General features: G+C 37.4%; 1 protein-coding gene across 50 annotated transcripts in view; it reads left to right on the top strand.

Moving 5' to 3' along the window:
• Positions 1–27,811, top strand: part of RIMS2 (regulating synaptic membrane exocytosis 2) — a 485,159-nt gene that overhangs the window by 421,719 nt on the left and 35,629 nt on the right. For 48 of the 50 annotated variants that reach the window (XM_055705905.1, XM_055705897.1, XM_055705915.1 and 45 more), the window contains one exon: positions 6,871–7,112. In XM_055705905.1, coding sequence (XP_055561880.1) covers positions 6,871–7,112 — 242 coding nt within the window. The remainder of the gene's footprint in view (positions 1–6,870; positions 7,113–27,811) is intronic. The other 2 variants (XM_055705881.1, XM_055705880.1) reach the window with 2 other exon arrangements.

Below are 27,811 nucleotides of genomic sequence, written 5' to 3'. Positions count from 1 at the left end.
AGGTATTTACTTTACAAGAGTGAAATTATCATTCTGATAATTCAAGGAGAGAAAATGAGACAGTGGCAGAGGATGTCTGAAAGGATATGATCTGTGTTTTTTGAATGATTGTGGTGTCCTAAGTTTTGGGCATGTTGGGCATGTTCGTGATTTGTATTTCTTGTCTATGGAGAAAGCCTAAGTCAATGTATTTTCCTAGTTTAGCCTTTCTCATCGCTGCTTGTTGTATTGCTTAATGTACAGGAAGAACAGGCAGTACTGCCTTGTTCAGCAGTGCAGGATGCCCACAAAATATCTTAATAGGGTTCTTTAACCTATGGGACTTCATAATTGCTTTTTATAGCAGTAACAGCTTTCAGGGGAGTAATTTTCTTTAGTTCCTCCATCCCCATTCTGGTTGGTTTGCCACATATTGTAAATTTCAAAAGGCATGTTATCATAACATAAGGACTCCCAGGTGTCAGTGTTTTTTTTTTAGTTTGTGTTTTGTTTTGTTTTTCTGGCCTAAACAAAAGGTTCCTGAGGACAATTGGCACTTACTGGACTAATCAGCCAGTTGCTATAAAAAGTTTCTGTTTCTGTAGGCACAACCTGACCAGCTAGTAAGATACCTTCCAACTCTGCAATGGATTCTAGAGCTGCAGCTGAAGACCGCAGGTTTTTAACTATGACTTCCCATTTGGTCTATATGAAACAATGAGGATTCAGCATGTCTGCAACTGCTTCATGGAAAATATAACAGCAGCCAACTATATTATCCATCAGCTCTAAAATTAGTATTTTCTTGTAAGATTATTAAACACTTTTAAAGCACTAATAAGTCAGTCAGAAACTGGGAGAGGTTAGATGAAGTTTCTGACTTGGTTTTTACTTCTTAATATCCAAAAATGTTGATTAAACCAAGTTTTTATCTGGAACCTGTTTGCCTAGGATCTGGAGCACAAGCTGCCCAGGGAAGTGGTTGAGTAACCATCCCTGGAGGGGAGTATTTAAAAGATGTGTACATGTGGACCTAAGGTATATGGTTGAGTGGTTGACTTGGCAGTGCCAGTTAATGGTTGGACTTGATGATCTTAAAGGTCTTTTACAACCTAAATAATTCTGTGATTCTAAGAGTTACCAGCTGTACTGTTGGATATAGAGTAGCTTCAAATCAGTTTCTCTGCCTTTAGGGCAGGATCGTTTTGCATGGTGAAATCTTCCCTCTCCTTAACCCAAGCCTCACAAACAGTTGCTTTCCTTCTTGGTCAAATATCAAGGAAGTGGTTTGTCTAAAGCAGGAGATACCAAAACCAAAGCAATACCTCCATTCCCTGCCTCCCTTCTCTGATGATATCCTTAGGCACTTCAGGTATTCCCCTCTGGCTATGCACCATCTCCAAAAGGGATCGTTTTCCAAGTAGCCAGTCCTAGGCATTGTGTTTTGGGAGAGTTTCTCTGCCAATGTTTTTTCTAATCTTTCTGTAATTCAGCACAGATATTGACAAACTGGGGAGAAAACCAAGAGTTTCTGATTAACTACTATAGTGGAGTCTGGAAAACCTTGACAGCAAATTTGATTCCAGAGAATAATTGCACTCCTTGTTTTGAAAACAAGTGGGTCTCTGCAAGGAGAGCTTGAAGATTAATGCCTTTAAGAAATCCAGAAACATAACATTGTATTTTCCAGAAGGCTGTGTATGAATAGCAGTTTTGTACTTGCTTACTGTTTTTCTTTAAAATCACTCAGAAAATTATTTATGGGCTATAATTGGCCTGATGAATATCAAAATTTGAAAACAATCTGAGATTTGTAGTATCATCAAGGAATTTGAGGCTATACCTATATCAGTAAGCTAGACAGGGCCAGGACATGGTCTTGATCATCCATATCGTGTAAGTAGTTTGAGTCGTCCTTGGCATAACTTTGTGGTGGGCACACCAATAAGGTACCCCTGCTTCAGCCCAGGCATAATTCAGGAGATGGCATGGGCCAGGGTCTGTTTTCCCCTTTTGGGAAGGATGTAAGCTAGCTGTGTGTAAGCAGGTTATTAAGGTCAGAGAACAGCCCTGAGCCATTTTATTTAGCTACTATAGGAGTGGCACAGGGGTCTTTGATGACAATAAGGACCATATTAAATTTCCTGTCATATGTATCTGTCAGCCCAGCTCCCCTCATCTGGCTAGCATGGTGCGTTGTTAAGGATAATATCTGGTGCTTAGGGTTGTCATACTCCACCCTTGCCCTAAATGACAAATATTTATAGATGTCTTACTCTAATTTACTTTCTCATGTCTTATTTTTCTCTTCTTTGTGTTGAAGAACTTCTTGCTTTAGCTTTGAGAACATATTCCTCTAAAATTTATCCATAGTGTACGTGGCCACAAACAGTTAAATTTAAGAAAATGTACAGTAAAATACATAGGAAGCTGACATGCCCAACTTGACCCTGACTGTCTGGAATAATTATCACTTGGGAAAATATAAAAATACTGAACACTTGATTTTGCTTTACTTGGTGATCAGATTTCAGAATTTGTTTTGCACTTAGCCTTTATTAATCTTTTGATTCACATTTGAGCACTCCCTCTGTTTGTTTGTGAGGTTACAGAGGAATTCTGTATTATAGGAAGGGTGTACAAAATTACTTCTCGCAACTGAGAAAAACCAGAAAAGCAAGTGATTGAAGTAGAAGACTGAGCAAAGAAATCTTTCCTTTTTCTCTGTTCACTGGAAAATCGAGGCATCTGACTAGATACTTACACAGACAGAGCCCTGTCTGCAGTTCTTGGTGTCCTCAGGTGGTTTCCTGGATTTAGGGGTAAGGAAGAAAGCATTTCTGTGTAAACTTTGCCCATCACCCTGCTCTTGTTGACCAGCTGGTCCCCTTAAGCTGAAGTCAGTGGCCTAGCTGCCACCGTCACTCCGCTGTTGCTGTAGGCTGTGGGCTGTCACACAGCTGGGGTTGTGTGAGATTTTCTAATGAGGTTGATTATTATGCCATTATGCACATGTGATTGGGACTGGCATGGTTTATCTATTTATCTATCTTATCTATCTACCTACCTATCTATCTATCTATCTATCTATCTCTATCTATCTATCTATCTATCTATCTATCTATTCCCCCCCCCCCCCATCTGGCCACATATTCTCTTTGCAGAGGATATTTTTAAGATTAATATCTTATAAGGCACCTTAAGAACAGTTTTTAGTGCTTATCTATTCATTGACTCATATAATCTCATAAATAACTTCCATTTAATGTCAGTTTTAGAATATTGTCCTACATATTTGGATGGGCGTGCATGTGATTATTTTTGTATATGTACATGTAAAGAACACTTGTAGTAATTGCCGTTTTCCTTTTAGGAGAAAAAAAATGCAGGATTTATTCTCTTTTACTCTGAAGTCCTTATTTTTGTTATCTCAGAAAGGAACCAAACCTGGCCTACAACACTCACTTTTCCTGAGAATAATCCATTTCTGGCACTGTAAAAATGCAGTCTGGGTAGAAGGACAGCTTCACTGGCAAGGATACCAAGCATATACCAAGAATTGAGTGAGGGTTTGGATGACCAGAAAGGATTCAGAGTGCCAATGAAGGATGTGCTCGTGACCACTGCAGATTTACTGTGGTGTGCTATAAGTCACTCAGAACTCTCCTAGTACTTATTTTTCAGAGCTTTTTTGTTGAGAGAGGAATTGAGAAAAAATGAAGCCACAGCTATGGGATGGCTTTCTCCAGGAGCTGTTTGCTAGTTGGGAGCACAGCACAGGTGTCTTCTCTGCTGCTTTTAGAGAGGGGAGGGGGAAAATGCTGAAACCTTTAATTAAAGCAATTATTTTTAGAACTGTACTGGAAAAAATGGTTTTGTGAATGAACTTTCAATATTAGCCATTTGTGCGAGTATTTAGTATTCCACACAAATCGAAATCTAAATCCCTTTTTCCTTACTTGAATTCTTTCCTACTTTTTTCAGTTGGTCAAAAGAACATGACTGAATGAAGTTGACCTCATTGTTGGCAGGTGTACACAGCAAAACTTCATTTTGTGATACAGAAGTCTTTAAACAGCAGCCAAGTAGCAAATTTTTGTAATGCATAGTACTTTCATAGTTACCTGCATAGTGAAATTACAGCAACTTTGTTTGCATGCCAACCTTTTTAAGCACATACATTTTTTTAATAAGGGTAATTACTGTAATCTATTGTGCTTAAATAGAATTATACATCTTGGGAAATGACACACAAAGCACCTCAAAGGCACATTAGACTCAGGAAATGTGAACTTTCTCCTCACTGTAACTTTTAGGGGGAAACAGAATATTTCTGTTTTCACTGCTATGACATAAGACCTTTCTTAAATGTTAGATTCACTTAAAAGCAATGCCATAATTACTGTTTTCTATAGGACGGGAACCCACTAATTTTCTGGATATCATTATTGAAAAACAGATCATTGGAATAGGTTGCTCTTCAAGCTGTGCAAGATGTTACTTCCCCTATCAGTCTGTGTGTGCAAATGAGCTCCTACATGAAATAACCTTTCCCCACAGGGGCATTCATAAGATCTCTCTCCCAGGACCTTTTTTCAAAACAGTTTTAGAAACGAAATAGCTCTAGTTTTCTACTCCTGAGCCAAATTTGAACTGATTTTTTTAAATATTGAAATGAGAGAGACCTGACCGAAAACACAGTCACATTAATCGTATTTCCTTAGAGAACTTGGGTTAAAAATAGCAGTGCTGGATAAGTGGCTTTAATTTTCTGATTCTTAGAAGAATTGTGCATGAGATAATGTTGAAGATACTAGCTCTTCCAACCCTGTTCTTCCTAGATCTCTAGTATTTCTTATATGCAAGGTAGCGTTGAAACAAGAACTGGTTTCTGTGGCATCTTGTTTCTGTGAAGCAATCCCTAAAGGTGGTAATTAAAGAAAATACAGCATGTATATGACAAGTGTTATCATAGTGCTAAAAAGACCCAGAAATACAGATCCCCTTTTTTTGTCTTCCCTGCCTTCCTCTTTACCCACATCCTACATTGCACCTTCCTTAGTGACAAATGTTTCAATGTAAGCCAGTGTGTACTAACATATCACAACAAAGAAAGTTATAAAGAAAAAAGCTTTCAAGTTACCACTGTGTTACAGACTTTTGTTACTGTCTGTCCAGGCAATGCCACTCTGTCTCTCTCTCAGCTTTGTTTTGTGCCTCTCCATCTGTTGATCCAAACTCTCATCCATATTTTCCTTATAACTTCCTTGAGAAGTGCACTCAGTATTTTATTTTTTTTTTACTTGATGTTAGAGGTCCTCCTCTTCTACAAACTAGCTGTTATGTTTTCCTCTGGGTTATGGCTTAACTCCAAATGCTTTCATGCACAGGCAGCTGTCAGCTAAAGAGCAGAGCACATTATGGGGACAGCTCCTGTATTTTAAATAGTTGTATTGTTGTCCCAAATCTGATGCCTCACCCCAATTCCCCTTGAATAAGTGGGAAGAAACCCAGTGATCTCTTAACTTTTGAGAGCACTGCACTAATTCCGTATGTAAGTTTTTATTGACAGAATATGTGTTGTAAAAACTTCATAAAGGATCAATAAAACCTTCCTTTTTTGAAAAAGATTCAGACCATTATAGGTAAGGGAAAGAAGTATGGCTATGCCCACTAAAATTTGCTTTAGGGCCATTTGCTGAGCAGTAAAGCTCAAGGAATAGCCTTTGCATATTTTTGAAAATCTGTTTAAAAAGCAAAAATATTTCTTTGTTAGCCTTTATATACTGGTATATATAGTTTATAAATACATAATTTACAAATATAATTTCCTCTGCTTTCCAGAAATATTCCACTGTTTTGTGTCTGTATCTCATGGGGACTTTTTTCGTGAGATGCACTGTACTGAATGGCATAATAAAGGTCTAGGTTCTGTGCAAGAACTTCACTGGAATAGAAACATTCTCTATGTATTTTCAGGCCCAGATGCACTCCAGAGTTTCCAGGTCTGGATGTTTGTCCAGACACCTACCAGTTAGATGTCAAGGCAAAATCTGGATAGGTACTGCTGTCATCACTGTACATCATCATTTGTGTGTGAAGGAAAGGTCCCTTAGCCTGGACCACTGGGAGGTCAGGTCCCCTGAGGCATGTTGTGAATCCTGCAGCAGATAATTTAAATGCAGCCATGCAGAACATGGAGACACAGTCTATAAATTAGTACAAAAAGTATATTAGAAGTAAATTCCATTTTATCAGTAATGCTGATCTACGTCACGTAGCAGCCAAGTGTATATATCTACACATATATAATACATGTACTTGTTGCTGAAGAGAGGGAGCAAAAAGCCTATAGCTGTTCATTACTGTGGGATGGCTGGGCTAAACCAGATTACTGAAAAATATCCTTTAAATGTCTGGGTGTTTAGAAACCAAAGTTAGGCTTCAGGCTGATACCCTTTTCCACTCAGTAATGAATCAAGTATCTTTTTCTCAGAGGAATATAGATTGTGTGTATATATGTGAGAAGAAGAGGGGGAGAGCACTGACTGCAGAACTTAAATTTCCAAAGCAAAAATTGTATATATGATATATGGATGTATGAATTCTTTGATATGCTTTTGCTGGTGGTGTGTTTTAAGACAATCAGTAAAAAAGAGCTTGTTATTTAAAAAAAAAATTTGATGAGTCAAGTATATTTATAGGACACCCAACAGGAACGTAGAATTGTAGTTGCTCCTTTTTACCTCTCAAAAACCAAACCCTACCTGTGTGAATTAGCTGCTTTTACCCTCTAGCCTCCCAAAACCTTCCATCTGAAACCTGTCCTTTTCTGTCTTCCCCTTTTTACTCTTCTTTGTCTGCGCTGTTTACCCATCCACTGGCTGACAGTGTCTTTACATCCAAAATGCAAAGCAGACAGATGGGCGCCTCAGGAAAGAACATGACTAAGAGCACCAGCATCAGCGGGGACATGTACACGCTGGAGAAGAACGATGGCAGCCAGTCGGACACAGCAGTGGGCACCGTTGGTGGTGGTAGCAAAAAGAGACGCTCCAGCATTGGTGCAAAGATGGTCGCCATCGTGGGTCTCTCGCGAAAAAGCCGTAGCACGTCACAACTCAGCCAAACTGGTAGGAACTGGATTATTTTTCCCCTCTCAATTTATCATTTAAATGTACATAATATGTGTCTGTTATGGTGTAATCATTTGGATATCCTGTTGACACTGCCTAATCAACAGTATTCTACAGAATGAAGAAAATGGTCAAATTCTTTTTTCTCTAGAAATTTACTAAACTTTTTTTTTTTTTAGCAAAGATCCTTTTCAGGTTGGACTGAGGCTATAATTTTCTACTTGCTGGAACCTGCTTAATGCACTAACTCCTTGCTTCTCAGGAGCCAACATGAGCTGCTGTACTTCTGTTTGGGGGGAATCCTCACTGCGAGTCTGTGATGGGTCACTGAAATACTGCAAAATTCCTTTGCTTTTGTCACAGATAGCATTTGTGTATTTCAGTATTTTTTTCACATTTGAACACGCAACCTTATTTTAAAATGAAACCATTTTCCCAAACAAAATGATACATTATATTTTATTACTTTAGTACAACTGTTTTATTGCTTTTTAATTCATGTTTTTTCAGCCTACAAATGTATTCACCATCACTATAAATTTTGCTCATTTCGGTTATCTCAATTAAGATTTGATACTGAAATATTCTACCTAGGAAAAATGGAGAAGTTTTCTGCTTTGATGCCTAAAGCATTTAAATTCTTATGCATTTTTTTCTATCCCTCCTATTTCAGGGAAAATCCATATAATGCACTCTGAAAAGCTCTCATTGTCAATTAAGGAAGCTGTATAGGACAAGCGTATTGTACATGGAAAAAGATTACTTGTATTTAAATAACATATATATATTAAGTGTTTAAGCAATTTAAATAGTTATGCACATATATATATTTATTTATATTACAAGGTATATACATAAGATATATTGTACGTTCAGTATTTAAGCAAAACTTTTGTAATGTTGTCATATGGTTCAACTCATGTTTATAGTGTTCAGCTGCATGTGGTCGCGTCTGAAGGTCTCCATTGTGCTAACGACCATTCAGATATTGATAAGATATTTTTCAGTTCTCTGGAAACTTTGCAGTTTATATCGTGAAACCAAAGTGATAAAAGTTTTAATATACAAGTAAATGGCACAAAACAATGATTTGCAATGTCAGAAATTGTGGCAAATTTTGTAAGTAAACTTTTGTAGAAGGGGGATTTAAAGTACCTGGAGGTAAGGAAAGGAAGGATAAGGAAGAGTGGTAACCATGCAGAAGAAGGAGTACAGAAAGAGAGCAGGGATCTTGAGTGTGCATCTCACTGAACATGATATGAGAGAGGAGGGAATGAAGAAGAGGGGAAAGAGCGTATACAGTGAAAGCTCTGAATATCATGCAGACACTAATGACTCCATCAGTAGGCAAATCTTTGCGGCAGTTTCATGTTTTACCAACTCGCTTGTGGGTTACAGAAATGGCAGTGGCAGATACATTTCTGTTTTCTCTGAGTTCAAATGAGTGCATGGCAAAAGATGAAGTCACCTTTATACAGAACTGGGAAATGTCTGGTTGGACAAGAGAAAAAATTAGCCACTCGCCCACGTGGAAATCTAAATTTTACTTATGATAATACATAGGTATATAGCTGTATTGATGTATTTGAACATCAAGTCAAATACAATGCACTGCATTACTAGTTCTGATCTAATCTGGTTTCATACTGTAAGAGATCCCAAATGAAGGATGTCAGCTCTTTGTATGCTGTTCAAGTATGTCTTAGCACTAGAGAAAAACTGTATTGTGTTGCTTGCCTAGATTTGATTTAAAAACCATGCTGTCTTAGTTATTTGGAACTTTTAATCTGAAGTTTTTCTCTCTGTTGTATCCAATCAGCTGCCCAACAACTGATTAGATGTACAAGTCAGGGACAAATAAATGTAACTCTTTCAAAAGTACTCCAGGTCTCTTGACCCGTTGACTGTGAATAGGGTGTTCTGAAAAACCATTGAATGAGGAGCCGTATTTCAGTGCTGCTAGAGGAACAGCAGAAACCAGGGGAGCCCACACAGCTTTCGCCAGCAGTCCTTCTCCCTCGGCTGCTCCCTGTGAGAGGTCTGTGCTCAGGGCTGGCCTTGTCTGGTCCCAATGGGAGCAGCCAGTGTGTCTCCTGCTGCCTTCTTCTGAAAAGACCCCTCAAGTATCAGCTGGATTTTGTTACATGGGTGGTTTTGTAGACCCGTTACTGCACACCAGCCCCTACTGCCCTGTTTGACAGTGCTGAGGAGCTTTGTCTGGTGGCTACATGTGGCTGCACCTAACGGGACAGGGACACGCACCATTTAAATATGATGGGTCACACAAGCACGCTGGTCATTTGGCCAGCAAGCCTGTGGCCACATCAGCTGCTGGATGAAATATGTGTACAGTGCTGTGTCTCCAGTGGCACAAGGTGATGGTCTGTTGTGTGTATGAGGGGGAGGTCACATCATGAGGAAGTGTCTTGCATGTCTTAAGCATCCATCAGCATGTCTTAAAGAAAATATTGGACACCAAAGTTATACATGAACACTGGAGGTTTAAAACTTGCAGTTAATGTATTTAATGAATTTAAGAATTTCCCTGGTTTATCTCATCATGTTCCTGTTTTCAGATGGTAAGCACCTGCACAAGGAATCACGTATTGGTACAAGGATTGATACAAGGGCTGGGATCAAAACACTAATATGCTGTAGATGCCCTGTAAGTACAGTTTTCTGGAACTGAGAGGCAGGGATACTCAGGTGGCAAGACACTGGTACTGCATAGAATCTGGTCAAAATATTAATGGTTCTTAGGTAGTTTCTGAAGAAATTATGTCGTTCAATGGATCAACTAAGTGTCTGCTTACACACCAGGCTTGAAAAAGCACGCTTGTATCATGCAATAACAATACTACTTCTATAGAAAGTTGTGATCATATTTGTAGTAACTAGGCTTTTATAAACTGTGTGCTCATATGGAAGTCAGTGAAGTAATGCCTGTCAGTATCTCTGATCATTTTTTCAAGTGTTTAGTAAAACATAATTGTATTTCAGTTGGTTTTTCATTCATATTTTATAACTAAATCTAAACTATGCCAGAAAGTGATTTTGAAAGTAGGTCATCATTACTGCTTTCAAGACTGTGGATCAGATTTACAATAAATACCTTAATGTCCATTTTTACAGTCTTTTCAAATTAATTTTATGTTATTGCTTGTTATTTGACATAGTATTAAGAAATTGACACTCAAAATACACACAACAATGTATTTTTTATTCTGGTCTGTAATTCTTTGCTTGTATTCATGTAGGAACAGTTGTTTGGGCTTTTATGGATAAAGAATATGTTGATTTTTTGTTATAGGTGGGATTAAAAGGAATAACAGTAATAACAATAATAATAACAATAATAATAACAATAATAATAACAATAATAATAAATAATAATAAATAATAATAATAATAATAATGCTTATCACCTAACAACAGTATTTGGATTTTATTCAATAGCTATGGCTAGTGTATATTCTCCAGAATACATATAGTGTTTATTCTTTCCAGAGAGAGAACTGAATACATCTGAAATATGACAAAAACCTGAATGATCAGTGCTCTTTTCTCCTCAGACATATACAGTCTTAAATGCCTGGACAGTTGCTAATCCAGTAACTCTGCTGACCAAGCCCATCAAGGATAATTTATAAGAGTAAAATAATAATTCAAAAAGCTGAAAAGATCAGACCTCATAACATAGGCACTAGGAACTGATCTTTTCAGATTATCATACCAAGACAATCCAAGTGTGTTTTCATATCCATTACATGAAAAGATCTTAAGTGCTACCCTGTGGATCACTATTGTCATGGGAAAAGAAAGAGCAGAAATAAATGCCAGTATTAAGACTATGGAAATACAGAAAACATGAATAAAAATAGATAAGACATATTCTCTGGTTTCCGTTTGGGCTTAAAGGAGAGTTGTAATTTATTTTTTTAAAGTTCATACACCTTTTCTAACAATGTGTATCTTTGCTGTGGTATTTCCTATTATTTGATCTAATGAAAATGCTGAGTGTGAGAATATACAGGCTCAGTATTTTGTCAACCGATTTATTTCAAAGCAATTTAAAAAAAAAAAAAAAAGAGCCTGGAAATTACTGCAGCTTCTTTAACCTTGGAATGAAGTTAATGTTGCATGACACAAAAGTAATTTTACTTAAGATAAGACTTTAGTAAAAGACAAGACACTATAGAGTGGCGAGGTAAATTAGAATTTATTTTAGTTCTGGTTCCTGTACCTTTTCAGGGCTACATAAAAAAAACAACCCAAAACTAAACGAATACTCCCTACACTTGAGTCAAGCTATTGTTCCTAGAAGCTAGTATTAGGCAGGTTACAAAGAGTTTATGTTGTAACCTTCAGGTCTTGATTCCATGGGCATTCCTCTTAGTGGAAAAGCTGGCTTTCTTTACAGAAGAAAAAATAATACAAAATGCAAATCCCAAGCAGCATCTTAACAGTGTTTGCTTAGCTATTCATATCTGGAATGTATTCCTTTTCCTGCTGGACAGCCCTGAGGGAAATGATGATCAGGCTTCCATGAAGCTGCAGACCTGTAACTCTCAGTTATATTTCATTAACAACTGAATCTTTTCCCTCTTCTGATTACACAGCCTGAGATCTCCCTTTCGATGCACTATCATTACACTTCCTTACATGCACTCTCTGTGGCAGGTGCATACTGGGTGTCATGACTTCCCTTATTTAGTTGACATTTCACCTTTAGCTGGGAGAATGTTTTGTCTTTTCATTAGTTAGCCAAGACCTATTGTGTTTGTAGGCTGATTGTATCCAAAAGCCCAAGCAGTTTAGTTTCTGCTTTCAAGAATATTTTTAGAATATGGACCACACCATGGATCATACATACTACAACATTTCCTGTGTGTATGTACATTCAGTTACATGTATAGAGTCCAGTGCACTCTCAGAGACTGTCCCATGATGACTTCGGGTGCATGATCAGAATAGATGGCATCTATTAAAATAGATGACAAAACACATGTAACATCATGACTTGGGAGTGACCAGTGTAGTAATGCCTGCAGAGAGTTGTAACCATGTGTTTGAACAGAAATAAAATGCCCTTGTGTGGCTCTGTAGAGCATTACTCTGAGGTGCAGTGCTCTGGAGGGTCCTGTACATGTAAATCTAGCAGATGATGCTGGAGGTCAGCTTCCTGAAGGATGCTGGAGAAACTTCCTGACCTGCAGTTTGTCTGTGGCAACATGTAAGCTAATTACTCTTTCTAATAGGGGAATTCTCCCACGATAAAATTGTATGAAAGTACTGGAAAACTATTGGAAAGCTATGCAAGGTCAACCAAGACACAGACAGGTACTACAACCTATTAAAATCTCATTAGAACCAAAAGGCTTTGTTTTTTTAAGGACCAAGACAAACATTGTCCCTTCTTTAACAGGAAGAGAAACCGCAGCAAGGTGCCATACGTGGCATGAAGTTATAGGGCTTTAAAAGGAGAGGTTTGGGACAGTGTGTCATGGTGTTCTGAGCTCTCTTAGCATCCTTTGTAATTTTGGTGGGGTTAAACTATGGCACTATGTTCTTGAAGTTGTATTTCTCTGTAGCAAAAAGCACAAAATCAGTTGATTCAGTGCAAATAAAATGAGGATTGCCCTTGAGAGACTTGAATAACATTCATCAAAAAGAGGCAATTCCATTTTAACAAATTCTGGAGAGGTCCAAAGGGTAACATCAATGAAAAAAGGTTAAAAATTTTGGAATGTATATGTTTTATAGCTATATCTTTTCTTAGAAGAAATGTAGGAGAAATAGGTCTCTCAGAGCAAAAAAGCTTGAGGGGAAGTTTATTTCCTCTGTGCCTTAAAAGCAAAATTTTGGATTCTGTGTGGTTTTTAGGGTCTAAAGTACTGTTTTCATAAGTAGATTTGTCTCAGTTATGTCTGTCATGAACCAACCGTGTGGGCTGTGAAGAAATTTCCTCAGTTACTGGAATAATTGAAGGGAATCTGTTGGGAACATTGGTCTTGGTCATGTATGGAATTTCTCAATTCAGAGTTCAGATTTATATAAAAAAAAAAACTTCTACCACACATATAGTACATGTGTTTCCTATTGAAAAGACGATGATTAATCACTTCCAACAGTGGTAACTAAAGGAGAAACTACATTGATTGCCTCTCATTGTCTCAAATGAGATAGAATGTGGTAAGCAAACAACTTTCTGAACTAAAAGTGTGTTTTCATACTATATATTGATACTTTCTATCTCTAGAATTCATTTATGTGGCCAAAACAGCAATTGAAATTATCATTCACTACTTTTAATCTGGCCATGCATTTTATTAGTTTTTTTAATCCCAGAATTCAGGTAACTTAAAGTAAGCCATTTCTTTGGGGTTTTATTTCCTCCCCTATTCCAGAGACAGATTGCTAATGTTAGTAAATTGCTTTAATGTGTAGTATTATACTTGTATCAGTATTCTTGATGTGTAATCTGATTTAGTTTCAAAATAAACCCATATTACATTGATAGAAATATAGGATTAGCAGTTGGCAAGAGATTAAGGCCAATTTGTCCTGCTGATTAGTTGAGAATTGTGACCTGAATCCTTTACCAAAGAGAAAGAACCGTTATAATAAATACATTACCAAAAACATTAATCAGCTTTTACTAAAGCTCTGGAGAGTATGCTAATAAATAAATAGACTCTCATTGCAAACTAAAAAGGCCGACTACACAGGCTTTTAAATATATTTTACAAAAGTGATGGATTTTTGGTTTTAAATCGTTCTCTTCCACGTGTAGGAAGATAGGAAGAGACTAGGAAAGAAGATAAGGCAGTACAAAATTTATGCAACTCCCCTCAACAGATTTTCTGTAGAGGAGGTAGGTATATATTTGAGTCCTTGTATTTTCATAAAGCTTCTGCGAGAGATGGATGCAGTGAAAAGAAATAGATAGTTAGGTGTCAGAACTGGACTCCAGGCAGTGCTAGCTGTGAGCTTACAGAAGTCCTCTGGAAGACACCTCACACACAAAGTGTGGGAGACACCTTTTGCCATATATAAGCAGAAATTCCAGGCAGATGAGAAGGAAGTCCTGTGATGAGACTAGGAAGTAAGAATAAAAGTCTTAGTTTGGGAAAAAAATGTGCAGATCATGTATGCCAGCTGAGTGGTACTGCCCTACTCACAATTTACTCACTGAACTTCTTCTCTGTAACATGTAGTTACCAACTCAGAGAGATGTACACCTGTGAGATTTCCAGCTGACTGTAGTAGAAGTAAAACTAAATCCCCTGGTTGTAGGCATTTATATTTATTTATATTTAAAACCTCTACTTAAATTTCCAAAAAGGATTTTCTGTGTTGCCAACTCTCCCTTTAAAAAGGAACTTACATTTCCACTTGATCTCATTAATAAGAGGGAAAAAGGAGAAAGCTATAAGTGAGATCAGAATGTTTAGCTTGACCTTTCACAAGATTTTTTCTTTCCATAATTAGAGGTAAAAATAGAGAGAAATGTAGGGTGATCTTTCTCAGTAAGAATACTGCTAAGCTATCTTTTCTTATTCAGAAGAACTCTCGTAAGATCCCTGCTTAAGAAAAAAAAAATCTGGTAAAAAAACTTTAAAGCTATTTTATTTCTGTTTTCACAATCAACAAGATTTGTTCTTTGTGTTGTTACATAAGGAAAACCCACTACAGTCCTTCCTGATTTAATTCAATCTGGAGAACATTTCTATTTTAGGCTATGTAAGAGCCATTCAACAGAACAACTTAGGCTTTTCTTAAGAAAGTTTCCGTTTGAAACCTTCTTTTGGGATGTTATAATCCCTTAGTTAACATGTGATATAATGGATGTTAATTTCTTGTTGGATATTCTGTGAAAGAGGGCTCTGACTTCATCCTGCTGAAACTTGAGTGTGAAAAAAAGAACTTTATAGAGCAATTTCATACTTTCACCCTGGAAATTGTTCAGTTTTCAGTTCACCTGAAATGCCTGGAATATTTACCTGTAGTTACAGTTCTGTGTTTCTATGTAGTTTATACTTTAGGTAAGAAAATTCAGGTTTGCATTTTTCCAGTTGAAATAATTTTTGTAGTATTGTCAATTTTTTACATCGCCACCCCAGTGACTACTGTTTGTATTGTTCCAGAAGGATAATATTTATCTACACACTCCTCTATGAACTACCTTCATTAAATAATAAAGTTCTGTGAAGGGAGACTTCCTTGGTTCTCCAAATGCCAGCAGGAAGAGGGCTGTTGTACTTTGCTCTTGGACAGTTATCAGAAGCATGGTTTCAACACCAAAAAAAAAAAAAAAAAAAAAAAAAAAAAGATATAGCATTTATATTTAAAGATATAGCATTTATATTTACAGATTCATGAGGCTGCATAGTTTTTTAATTTAACATTTCATAATAATACAGGATTTCCTTCCTTGTACTTTAATGAAATGCAATATTAAAGGTTCTTTAGCAAGTCAGATCTCAATATTGAATTAATGTCTTTACCCATGCAATCTATCAGCAATACTATTAATACCCTTTTGCTAAATCAATTTTTTTTCTAAACATAGAAGGTAATTTATAAAATAATTACGTGAAAGTAAAAAATCATGAAAACAGCCCCAGAAGTAAAGATGGCGTTAGAGGCATGCTTTGCAGATGGATTCAAAGTGGCTCTTTGGCCTCAACTGATACGCAACTTCTGTGTGTGTTGCAGTATTTAAAAAGTTCCATTTTACTGCACTCTCATATTGCCCATTTCAGCTGGCTGCTGTAAATCTGCATTATAAATGAGTAATCTATGCTCTCTATAGGATCAAATGGGGAGGTAAACGTTACAGTGCTTTTGCTTTTAAACACTGCACAAGATATGCAGCTCAGGGGAAATCACAGAGATGCTGAGAATACAGTTGTGTGGGCTCTTCATGCTTATGGACTTTTTGTGCTGGTGTCCCCCATAATGATGGGGGACGTGCCAGCTAGGCACCTCCTGGCCACTGAAGCTGGCTTTGTTTTCCATGGAAGAAGTGTGATGACACTATCACTCAAAACTTACGTGTGCCACTAACAGAAAACTGTTACAGGAGAAATTATATTAGAGTAATTTAAGATTAGCTAAGTGTACTGGTGAAGATTCACAGAAAATATACAAGCAACCATTGGATCAGGGAGCTGAACCCTTTACTCACAAATTACCCTGACCATTAGCCTACAGCCACAGCTCTCTTAACAATGCTTTATTTGGCCTGTTGGTGTCTTCCTATTTTTCTTTTTCTGGGTGCTGGCAAAAACTTTGGTTTGCAAAATAGTGCATGGCAGGTATGTGTCAGATGGTGTGTGCCAAGTGCCCTCCAAGAAAGTGGGAAATATTTAAATTCTTTCCCACAGCAGAGCAACTCTGAACCCAGATGACCCTCTTGGTTGCAATATAAGAGAGAGATTCAGTTTCTGCCACTCTAGAGATGTAATAAAAGAAAGCAGTGGCCAAAACTACATTTCTTGAGCAGAGTCCCACAGCTGCGGTTTGTAAAGTTTACCGGAGCTGTCACTGAGGCAGAACGTGCCGGACTTGTGTTTTCTGAATGCTGGTGTAGGATGGGTACTTGCCATCTCCATGTTGGTAAGTCTTCATCTCAGCATGCATGGAATCAAAACTAGAGGGAATATTAGGATTAAAAAGCTGATTTGGGACACCACCGGGGCTATAAGCAGGATTTTTCAGTTTTATTTCTTTGAAACAAGGTGTCGAATTCCTGTTAATTTTAGGCACTTGTATTCATTTTCAAACCATTTTTTAAATTAATATCTGACCTTTGCAGTCTGTATAGAGAAGGGAGACAAACATGGGGGAGAATAAGAGAACAGGAAAGGGAAGTTACCTGAGACCAGCAGAAGTCAATAGAGAGACAGAATCTAAGCCTAAAACTTGTGAAGTCCCTACTCCATGCTTTAGCAACACAACAAAAAAGAATTTGTGACAGTATTTTTTTTTGTCCTTCTGGGTGTATATTGTGCTTCTTAATTATGCTGTTGGGCAACTCCAGGTTAATATTTTTTATTATTATTTTTTCAATTAATGAAGTAAAGCACATGCTTATATTAGTGATTACCAAATGCTTTGGCAATGAATAGTGAGGGTTTTGAAGAAATCACAAGTGTGTCTAAATTCATTGGAAACAAGGATCTAGTTGAAGGAGTGCACTGGCGAGCCATATATATTTTTGCTGCAGTTTTTGGTATTTTAGTGGTTTACAGCTGAGGAATTCCTCTAAGATTTTTCTTAAGTGTCAGTACAGGTTTTGTTATTGCATTTTGATTACTGCTTGAACAAAGTGATAGGGTTTTTTTTCTAATATTCTTAGGCATATGTGAGTTCAGGTAACTCTCTCTTCCCAATCAGGGAATATATTAAACAAAAAATTGTAATTAAGAACATGTCACAGAACAAGAAAACATGCAAGTTGTTCTCAAACCATTCAAACATGGAGCATGTTTAGGAAAAGGTGAATGAATCCTTAACAAAGCCAAACATTTATTTTTCCTCTTCATCAGCTAATAATTTTTGTATGGTTCTCTGTGTATCAGCATAAGATGGATAGATCCTTTGGGAGAAAGCAATCAAAACTTTGTCTCCTTAACACTGGGAGGAGTTTCTCCTACACTTGTGAGCACTTGTGTGAATGACATTGCATTTTTTTACTGTCATGATCTTTTCTTTATAAGATGAAAATTTAAACTGTATATGTTATCTTACATGAATTAAAACTCTGCTCCAAAAGTTACGTTCAGATTTTATCCAGTTTTGTAACAATAGTATTCTAATATTCAGGTTTTGCCATTTTCTACGTAAAATTTGGTGCCAGTAAAAATTATTTTTAGCTCAGTCTATGAAATCACATTGAGACTTAATTGAAAATATTCAGAGTAATAAGTAGTCTTCTTGTTACTATTTGCTGCAGTAGGACTTGACAAGAAGAAATTTGTACTGTGAAGGAAATATTAGTTCTCCATGATTAACTAAATTAATTAAGTTACCAACATTATTGAGGGGGTTTTTATAAGGTGGATATCTTAAGTATTTTTTAAGATGTAAAATTAATGCAATATTTTGTGTGAAACTTAAATATAGCACTGCCTTAACAATGTAAGTAATATATTAAGTGGAAAAGATAATATAGTAACACCTTACCAAATAAAACTGATTTTTATAGAAACTCTGTATTGCAGATTTTCTAAAATCTGTAATTTACATGTTCTAGCAAGGCCATATTCTACTTATGTTTTAATACAGTGCAAAAATGAAAATCTATGTACATCAGAAAAATTGTTTACAGATCTGTTTTAATTTAAAAACTGAATTAATTTACTCATTGATTTATGAATTTTATTAGTAACAAGTACTTTATTTTGCAATAAGCATTCATTTAAAACATTATGACCTGATTAAATGTTAACATTTGATATTTTTGACACCAGTTCTTAATATTATTTTTTTTTAATATTTTCAGTCATTTCAGGAGTATGCAAGGTTGGGTAGCATTTTTGAAACTTTAAACTCAGAGACTGGAATCATTATCTTAGGAAAATTCATGCATCCTGAAAGGGGCTTCAAAACTAAAATAGAACCACTATAGAATTTGAAGGTCTAGTTAGAAGCACTGCCTATATTTCACAAAAATGTGCTCTTTGTTGAATAGGTCAAAGAATCTCTTCTCCCTGCTGCCAGCTATATTTCCTTGTTATGTCACTCTTTCTGTTAGATGTGTCCTCTTTGTTTCACAAGTAGTACTGAGCTCCCTGCTGGTCTTGGCCATACCTGCAGAGCAGGCACTTCAGTTAGTTCCTCAGCGGAGTTTGTAAGCAACTGAAAAGTTGTTTCAGCTCATAATCTCTCTATACCATCAGCTGCATTACTTGACTAAAAACTGAGCTCCCATCCGGAGGATGCAAAGTTGTTGAATATGAGTATGTGTAACTTGGAGGGGAAAAAAAGGTTTAGACAGACTTTTTATTATTTCCCTGTTTAAAAAACATTCTGATTTTATTTTTGAGGTTGAATACTATTTATGAATGTTGGAAATTAGCTGAGTACATGTGTTTGCTATTAAGCATATGAGTAGTTCCACTGAAGTCAGTGATACATTTGAGGGATACCGACCCTCATAAAAAGAGGGAAGACACGTGAATCCACTTTTCACACAAAAGCAACCTTGTTTTCTGCTTCAGCTCTTTTTCTTTGCTAGGACCACTAAAGGATGAGAACTAGAGAAACCTGTCAGCTGTCTCAGTGCTGCTGTTACCACACTTTGTGGTTTAACTTCTCCATCTTATCAACAGCGAAAGTCATACCTTCATCAGTAAAGGGCAGAAACGCCAGAAAGCATAGAAAATCACTTTCATTTAAATAGGTGAAATACATAAAAGTCTGGAGAGAGCTGTTCACTTGCTGTTCCATCAGCTAGCTGATGGCTAAGACTGTGCTGCCATAGCAGTTACCTGTACAAGCACCACTTCTCAGCTAGTGCGCTAGCTAAGAGACTGCTCACGTTCTGCTCATGCACTGACAGAAGCCATGTGCCTGTAACAGGCGCCCATGAGAGGTCAGGCTGCATACAAATGAACAAATCAGTCAGTTCAGCAGCTTCCTTACAGAGAGGTCTGTAAGTGCTCAGTGCACAGCAGAAGGCTTTAACTTGCATGCCTTTTGCTATTCCGCCTAAGCAAGTGCCTTCATGCAGCGTGCTGGCACATTATAGGAATTGTTGAACAGAACCCCACTGGGAAAAGGATTCTTTGCAATTTTGAAATGAATTTTCCCAGATGGTCCAAGCTGGATCTTGGCTTTTGCCACCATGCTTGTCTCTTCTCAGTGGGGAGATGAATCTAAATGGGTGCCAGTTTTGTCTGTGTTGCATGTTCTCAGCTTTCTTGTACTGAGGAAGAAATTCTGTCTGATTTTAGCTTAGTGCCATCCTATACCCATCTGGTGTTTGAATATAGATAGTATATATGGAAAGGAATCTGAAGGTCTCCTGGACACACCTTTAAAGCTAACAATCTTACGATCACTTCAGGTTACATCTGTACAGATAAATTAAAAGACCAGGTTCTGTCTCTGGTTCTGATAGCAAGATCTGGCTGATGTCCATATGGCTAACTTATCTTAAGCTTTCCTCAGAACAAGATCACCTCATCCCCAAGATCTATTTGAATTTTCCCATGCCCATGCTGTCTCCTGAACTGGTTTTGGGGAAAGTTCTGCTGGCTTGGGTCAAAATAGTGGCAAGGGCTGGGCTAAGAAATCACGAGGATTGTTGTAAGTCACTGTCCTGCCCCTGTAGACTTTGGTACTGTAAATATAGCCTGACAAAACCAGTTTCATGCAGTCACTCCTCCATGGTAGAGGATTTATTTGCCTGTGTGCACTCTCCATAACACCTTGCAATTATATAATGCCTTAGTTAATTTCATCTACATTTGAATGAGGTAAGATAGATTAACACAATTAACACAAAGATAATTAAATTCAGAAGATGGATGCAGAGCAATGTGCTCATAACACTTACCTGCACGTAAATCCTACTGCAGCCTCTCTCTCCACATTAGTTATTCTGAGTTTTATAGCTTTGTGTTTCTTTTTTTTTTTTTTTAAGGTATGTATAGAAGTGTGGACAGGGTACCAGTGGCTGAAATCACCATTGGTGATCACACAGGTGAAACTCATTAAAATCCTTGAACTTTTTTTCCATTTGATTTTTTGGCATATCACCAAAAATTCTGTTCTCATGTGAAAATACTTTGTAGGCATCTAATTAGCCATTTGTAGCTAATTTGCATTACTTCCCTTTAGCAGACTTAACCATGTTTTCCATTTCCACCTTCAGCCCATCAGTTTCTGCTTTTTGTCCACCTCTTATCCTGAGTTACAGCATCTCTGTCCCGTGTCTAAATACCAGAGAAGTGAACAGTTTTTAGTTTTTTTGTTTTCACCACAGAGGCAGTTTAGATCTCACTAAAAGTAAGTAGCCTTGACATGAAAACTATGATTTCCTAGGAATTTTCTAGATTCTGGAAAAAAAGACATAGTAATTAAAAATATTAAGAATAAACTGCTCTATCAGTTCTTATGAAAACAGAGGCCTGTAAGACACGGGGTCTTAACACAGCATGAACAGAGGGTACTAATATCATAAGATAATACAGATATAAAGGAAGGCAGTAAGGTATATCTGACTAGGAAAAATGTACAGATCTAGGATGAAGGACTTGGCATCTGCGGCTGGTAGCAGACAGCCTGTTGAGAAGATCTCCATCAAAGGCGAACCACTGAAAGCAGAAGTGATTGATGAGGGTGAACGGCAGCAGGAGGCAGCAAGGCAGGCTCTCATGTGCGAGAAACAGCCAGGAAGTGAGGGAAGCAGAGTGTGGAGAAATTCAACAATTATATCAGTGAAAGAAGGAGAAGTAGGCACACGCAGGAGAGGGCTGAATGACAGCATGGGTCTGGCTGTGGGTTAGAGTGTGGGAATCATGAACAAGGGAGTTGGAGGAAGAATAGCAGCTGGGGAAGAATATAGCAAGAGAGAAAAAGCTTTTATGAATGTGAACTGTGTAAGACTGCTTGGAGTGACCAGGACAATCCTTCCGAGAAATCAGAGTACTTGAAACACTCAGACAGAAATTCCTTTTTTCCTTAAGTGTCATGCTTTCTTCTCTGTTCCTCACAATCCTTAATTATTTTTCTGCTACTGCTTGGCCTCAGTAACAATTTATTCTTAGTGTATCACCTATTGGTTTTTAATATTAAACAGCTATAGAAGTATTGTAGTTTCTAATAAGCAAAAATAGTGATTGAAAATCACTGCTTTGTTGGGAACAGGAAATCAGATTACAGTTTCACAGGCATGGGCCTCAATGCAATAAATAAATAAGCCAGCTGTGCTAAGTTTTCTATTTATTTTGAATTAAAAGTTCATCTGGATTTTTATGTTACTTTAAGATGTCTTTTCCAGTACCTTTTTGAAGCATCTCTTTGAATTTGGTGATGAAAAGTAGAGGGAAAATGTCCAAGTCTGAAAAAAATTAATTCAACACTCTCAAAGAAAGCAAGCCTGGTTTAAATATGTATTTGAAATGTATGCACTTCCATCAAAGATATATGTATATAATATACACATCTATATTTTCTATACACATATTTTAAGTTATGTATTTCTTCCTAACCTCGATTGTTCTACAGATATTAGAGGTATGGGAGCCTACACTTCTCTCATCTATAATCTCACCTCTCTTACTCAGCATACTGCAGTTCTTGATCAAATCTCTTAAATCTCTGGAACTCTTATCTCTCCAACATCCCTTCCTAGTGGGACACAAGCTGTGCAAACCTGAGCTCAGGTTCCGTCACAGGAGCACTGATTTGCAGCTCTTAGCAGCCACTTGTTTTCATTAAACCCATAGGAAACTAATACCTTTAAGATCTCTGTCTACTGTGGAACTTGAATACAAATGTTCCATAGGTTCAAAAGTTAGTAAGGAGAGAATGTCCACATGGGCAGACAGCACAACTATATAAGAACCTATTCCTTAGATGTCTAGAAATGACACCTTTCATAACCCAGCAGCTGCAGTTAACCACCAGGCTGAAGCACTGGGCATTGCTTGGTTCTCAGTGCATCAGCTCAGGGTAATTAATATTTATAGTATATTTCAGTCCTGAAATGGAGCATTTCTCATCTTCACAGCCTGTGCTGAGCACAGAATTGCCAGCTGGATGTGTGAATTGGGTTGGATGCTTGGTCATGAAGTTTGTTACATCTTTCTGAGGGATTATGTTGTGAGTTGGGCTCTTGGTCATATTTAAAGCCAAATCTATGGGTGTGAAGCTGGTAAATTAATTTCTTTTAACAATTAATAGCGTATTGTAGACATGCTAAGTTATTTAAAAATTTAATTCATGCAACATACAGCAACTAATAGCATCGTGCCAATAGGATTTTTGGTCCTTTCCTGAATGGGCTTCCTGAGAGTGAACACCCTTGCTCTGGTGTTGGCAATGGCTAGCTGGATTAATAGACTTCTGTGTTTCTAATTTCTGTAATTCTCCCAGTGAAAACTGATATTTTCTGTTTGTGTGATAGATATTCTGATTTAACTGCTTCATTCCCATCTTCCAAATTGAGACATGAGAAAGTCACCATGTAACATTGCCTGCACTGATGCTTTCTCTGGCAGCCAAGCAACAACTTGATTTCTCTGACTTTTCCATGCAAGTTCTTCAGCACTGTGATAGTTCTTCAGTTCATTTTGTAATAAATTTGCAGTAAAAAGGGTATGGGATCTGTCAAAAGACAGCTTCAGAGACAATCTACAGATCCTTCTTTATATGCAGATCATGTGCAAAATTTAATTTTGCATTTCAGGCATGAGTGAAGGCGGCCATAGAAGTGATCCAAGACAGTAGAGTAAGATTCACATGCAGGTGTGGGAATGATTTTAGTAATGGCTATTACTCCCACCCACTCCTTACCAGATTGAAAACGCACTAAAGCTTTGTTATGCAAAACTCTAAGCAGGAAGACAATCAATTGAAAGGATGAATTAAATAAATGAAATTAAATACTCCACCATTGATTATTCCTGGAGCTGTTTTTTCCTGTTACTTTCTTCAGCAGTTTATGATTGATCTTTGCTTAGCTTCATAGGCACAGAGTACTTATTTTTACTAGACAGGAATATGACTCAGGAATGATGAGCAGATATTGCTGCTCTCTGGGCAAAAAGAGATTAGTCTTGACCTGCCTGTAGAAAAAAATGTAAGCAATGTGTTTTTCAAGGCAAACACTATTTTATAGTAACTCCTTCCCCAAAAGGAGGCAAGTCCTGTTCTCACACCATACAGTTCTGTGCCTGAATACGCACCTCTCTCCTGCAGCACAGGATATCTTGGTTTCTCCTGTATGTTGTCATGCCTTCATGTACTCAGTAGTTAAAACAATCTTCTTTACCTACTGCTCTGACAGACTTCATCTCTCCCTTTTTATCCCCATAAATGTAACCTTGGTGCCCTGAACTTCAGCATTCTTTAGGATTCTTCCTCTTATCCTTACTCAGTTTTGTTTCTCAAGTTACTTCTGTTCCTTTCACTCTGACAGCAAAGCTAGACGCACAGATAAAATTTCCTAATTTTTATTCAGTGAAAATGCTGTTTGTTCACAACTGTGGGTAGACTATGGCAAGGAATGTATTATCAATACCTATTTATACATCATTTATGAGTACATTCCTTTGTTTCATTACAAAATAGTCTTGCACACTTATAAACTAGGTAAATGGTCTCTTTTACAATTTTAGTCCCTCAGGCTTGGCTTACATCGTTGTTCAGTGACTAGGAAACAAAAGGCATTTGAACAAAGTGTTTCCTCCCTATGAAAGGAGGGGAAACGAAGAATGTTTATCATGGCACAAGAAAAGGATTGTTCTCTCCCTCATTCACTCTGTTAACATATACATGTGCAGCAGTATACCTCATGGAAAAAAATATTTAGCTTATTTTAATTCAGCAAGGGAGGTAAGATGAACATTCAGAAAAGAAATTTTTGGGGAATACTGTTTTGTGATGGAGAAATGAACATAAGCCCTCAGGCAGGGTAGAGCTCAGTGGAAGTAACTTTCATTCCAAGATTAGTCCTGTGGATGGCTGATGCATAAAGAGTACTGAATGACTGATTCTGCCCACCCTACACCTCCCTTATGTCTCTGGCTCCTTTGACAGAAATTTGGCTTTCTGCACTCTTAGCACTCTTCCCACTTCCTCAACATATGTTGAACCTTCGTTCATATCATCTGATGGACATTAACAGTATACCAGTAAACTTTCTTTTACATCTGTACACCCTATTTTGTCTTACAATACCTAAAAATAACATTTTAGTTTTATCCTAGCCATTAACAGTTGATGTTTTGATACCTTTCTGAACATTATTGTATTTTATTTCATCTGGTCATAATAAACGGTCAGAATTAAGTGATGTTGCAAGTGATTACATAATATGATGTTAATAATTTAGAGAACTACTGTGTTTCCTTCTATTTTGTGAAAACAAACAATACTGTATTTGTTCATAAAAGCGATAACTTGCAGCAATAGAAATACAATTTTCTGGCAGTATGCCTATATTGTATCGGCAAAGGCGGCAGGCATAAGCAGAGTTTTACAATACAAGTGTTTATGCCAGTGAATGCCATGTGTCCCTTTGAAAGCATTTTTAATACAATAACAAAACTGTTAGCATAGAAGGATAATTACAATGTTACGTCTCTTTGTTCTGAAAATAAATTGCCAATAAAGACAGACATTTGAGAACCATAAAAGGAACAGGAATGCAATTTCATTCCACACTCAAATTAATCATTTAGAGGTTCTGAGCATGTACATTATCTTTTGGTTTTGCAGAAGTATTTAATACAATGTTAAATAATAAATGTGTGGTCTTGAGAGTGCAGCTTTTGAAAGAAAAGATCACTAGAAGTATCTCAGTTACGAGGAAGAACAGTTGTGCTCCTTACTATTGCATTTCAGAGCTCTTTTAGAAATTTGTTAACCTGTCATATGACCATTTACCCAGATTCATCATATTCAGTACTTACGATGACAATATTATGCTGTAACAGCATCATTATTTCTTACCCCAATTAATCTGCATTTAACTGTTTTCTCCCACCACCTTGCTGACTGAGAAGATCATTTTGCAGTCAGAGCCAGATATTCTCATTAGGTAACTTTCCAAAACAGGATTGTTGCAAAGAATCAGATCCTGAGGCTTACCGTGCTTTTGTAACTCTAGTAGAAGTACATGAAGCAGGGCAGTTGACACAAAGCATCTAATACCTCTTGATGAGAGGCTGAAAAATAAAAATATTAGGATGGACACCTGCAAATGCTAGGTCTCTTCAAACTTGATGGAGTCAAAAGTCCTGCAGCATCAATGACTGGAATGCCCCCATCAAAGTCCTAGGTCAGATTTTTATTTAAACTGAACTTAAAATAAACTTGGGCTAAAAAATCCTCTCTAACAAAACAGTTGCTTTCTAAATAGAGTCAATTATTATATATCTCACAGAAAAAAATATTTAATACTATGATTCTCAGCAATTTTCTTTCCTTTTCTTGGGAAATAAAGGTTTTTCTCCTATAGTGCTGTTTTAAAAACTAAAACAAGTTTATTTTGTAAGTTTCAATCATCCTATATTTCAGTTAATGATAGTTTTTTTGCAAAGTCTAAATTAAATTATTACTGTTAGTCAGCATCCACTGGGATGAAAAACTACAATTTCTTCCCTCCTAGCTTCCATTTGTCCTCTTCAGATTCCTAAGGAGGAAGAAAAGGTTCACAGACTCTCCTAAAAATAAAAAAAAGTTCTGATCTCTAACAGAACTACATTTGAAAGTGAAGGATCCTTTTCTAAAAATACCCTGCTCTAAGCTTTTTCTGTTTGATAGATTATCGCAGCACTCTCCAAACTATCAAGCTGCAACAAGGTCTTTTACCATCTCTTACCAACACACTCTTCATGCCAGTCCCTCTCCTCATCTTGCCTCATCCACAGCCTGCTCTCTTTTCTCTTGCTTCTTCCTTTCTCTTCTTCTTCTTCGGCTGCCCTCACTTTATTGGCTCTCAACCACTTAACAGAACCCACCACAGCTGCACCTGATCTACATCAGCCAGCCCACCGCCCCTGAAGCCAGCCCGCAGCTGTATATTATCAATTTTAACTAACCCAGCTTCATTCCTCTACAATAGATTAGGTACAGCTAATACTCACTAGTGGAGTAATTTCAAAAGGAAGAGGTAGTTCTTGAGGCAGCCTTGACACAAAATCCGTAAGTCTTCATAATTTAAAAGTGTCTCTTTATGTAGCTTTTGGGTGCTAATTTGTGTGTTTGAGTTAAAACTGCAAATCAAAGGTAACGATGTCCTCTTATAAGATCAAACAGCCTTCCTGTGTATATAAAACAGCCTTCTAACAGTTACCTTGCATGCAACGCAAAGATGTAGGACCATAGTGAGAAAGCACAAGCGAAAAAAAGAAAATAGTAGTCTGACTAACAGAAAATCACAGCATCAGAATCACAGAATAGTTTGGGTTGGAAGGGACTTTGAAGATCATCCGGTTCCAACTGCCATGGGCAGGGATACCTGCAAAAGCACTTTTGATGACTGTTGGTATCAGACCTGCTAAATCTTAGGTGCTGAGCAAAGGCTCCCCTCCTTTGTGCCCTTTCACTCCCTCACAGCAACTGGAGGTCATGCTTTGCAGTGTAGCTGTTGGGTCTCTGTCCCATAAGTGCACCTCAGCTGGCAGACAGAGCTGGTCAGAGAGTATCACCTGGAAGGACTTGCTTCCCTGCACCTCAAGGAGCACATGGTAGGGACTCAAGGCAGTGGAAAAGGCAATGACCACATCACTTGATACTTTAGTTAGCTGAAAACCAAGTCAGATTTCCTATAATGTCAAATATGTGTGTTATCTGAGCATTTGGTAGGAGCCCAGAGTATAACCAAAGCCTCTGTGGTCTCTGTAATGGAATCACAGTAATAAAAATAGATACATTTACCTGTTAGTTCCACCCAATCCAAAGGAATAAATTCAGTCCATTCCAAACTCAGCAGTGGCTCTTCAAATCTCAGGAGA

Source organism: Falco cherrug, chromosome 3 (genome assembly GCF_023634085.1).
Source record: "Falco cherrug isolate bFalChe1 chromosome 3, bFalChe1.pri, whole genome shotgun sequence".
Classification (NCBI taxonomy): Eukaryota; Metazoa; Chordata; class Aves; order Falconiformes; family Falconidae; genus Falco; species Falco cherrug.
The sequence above is the reverse complement of the archived record's forward strand: the minus strand, read 5'-3'. Positions and strand labels throughout refer to the sequence as shown.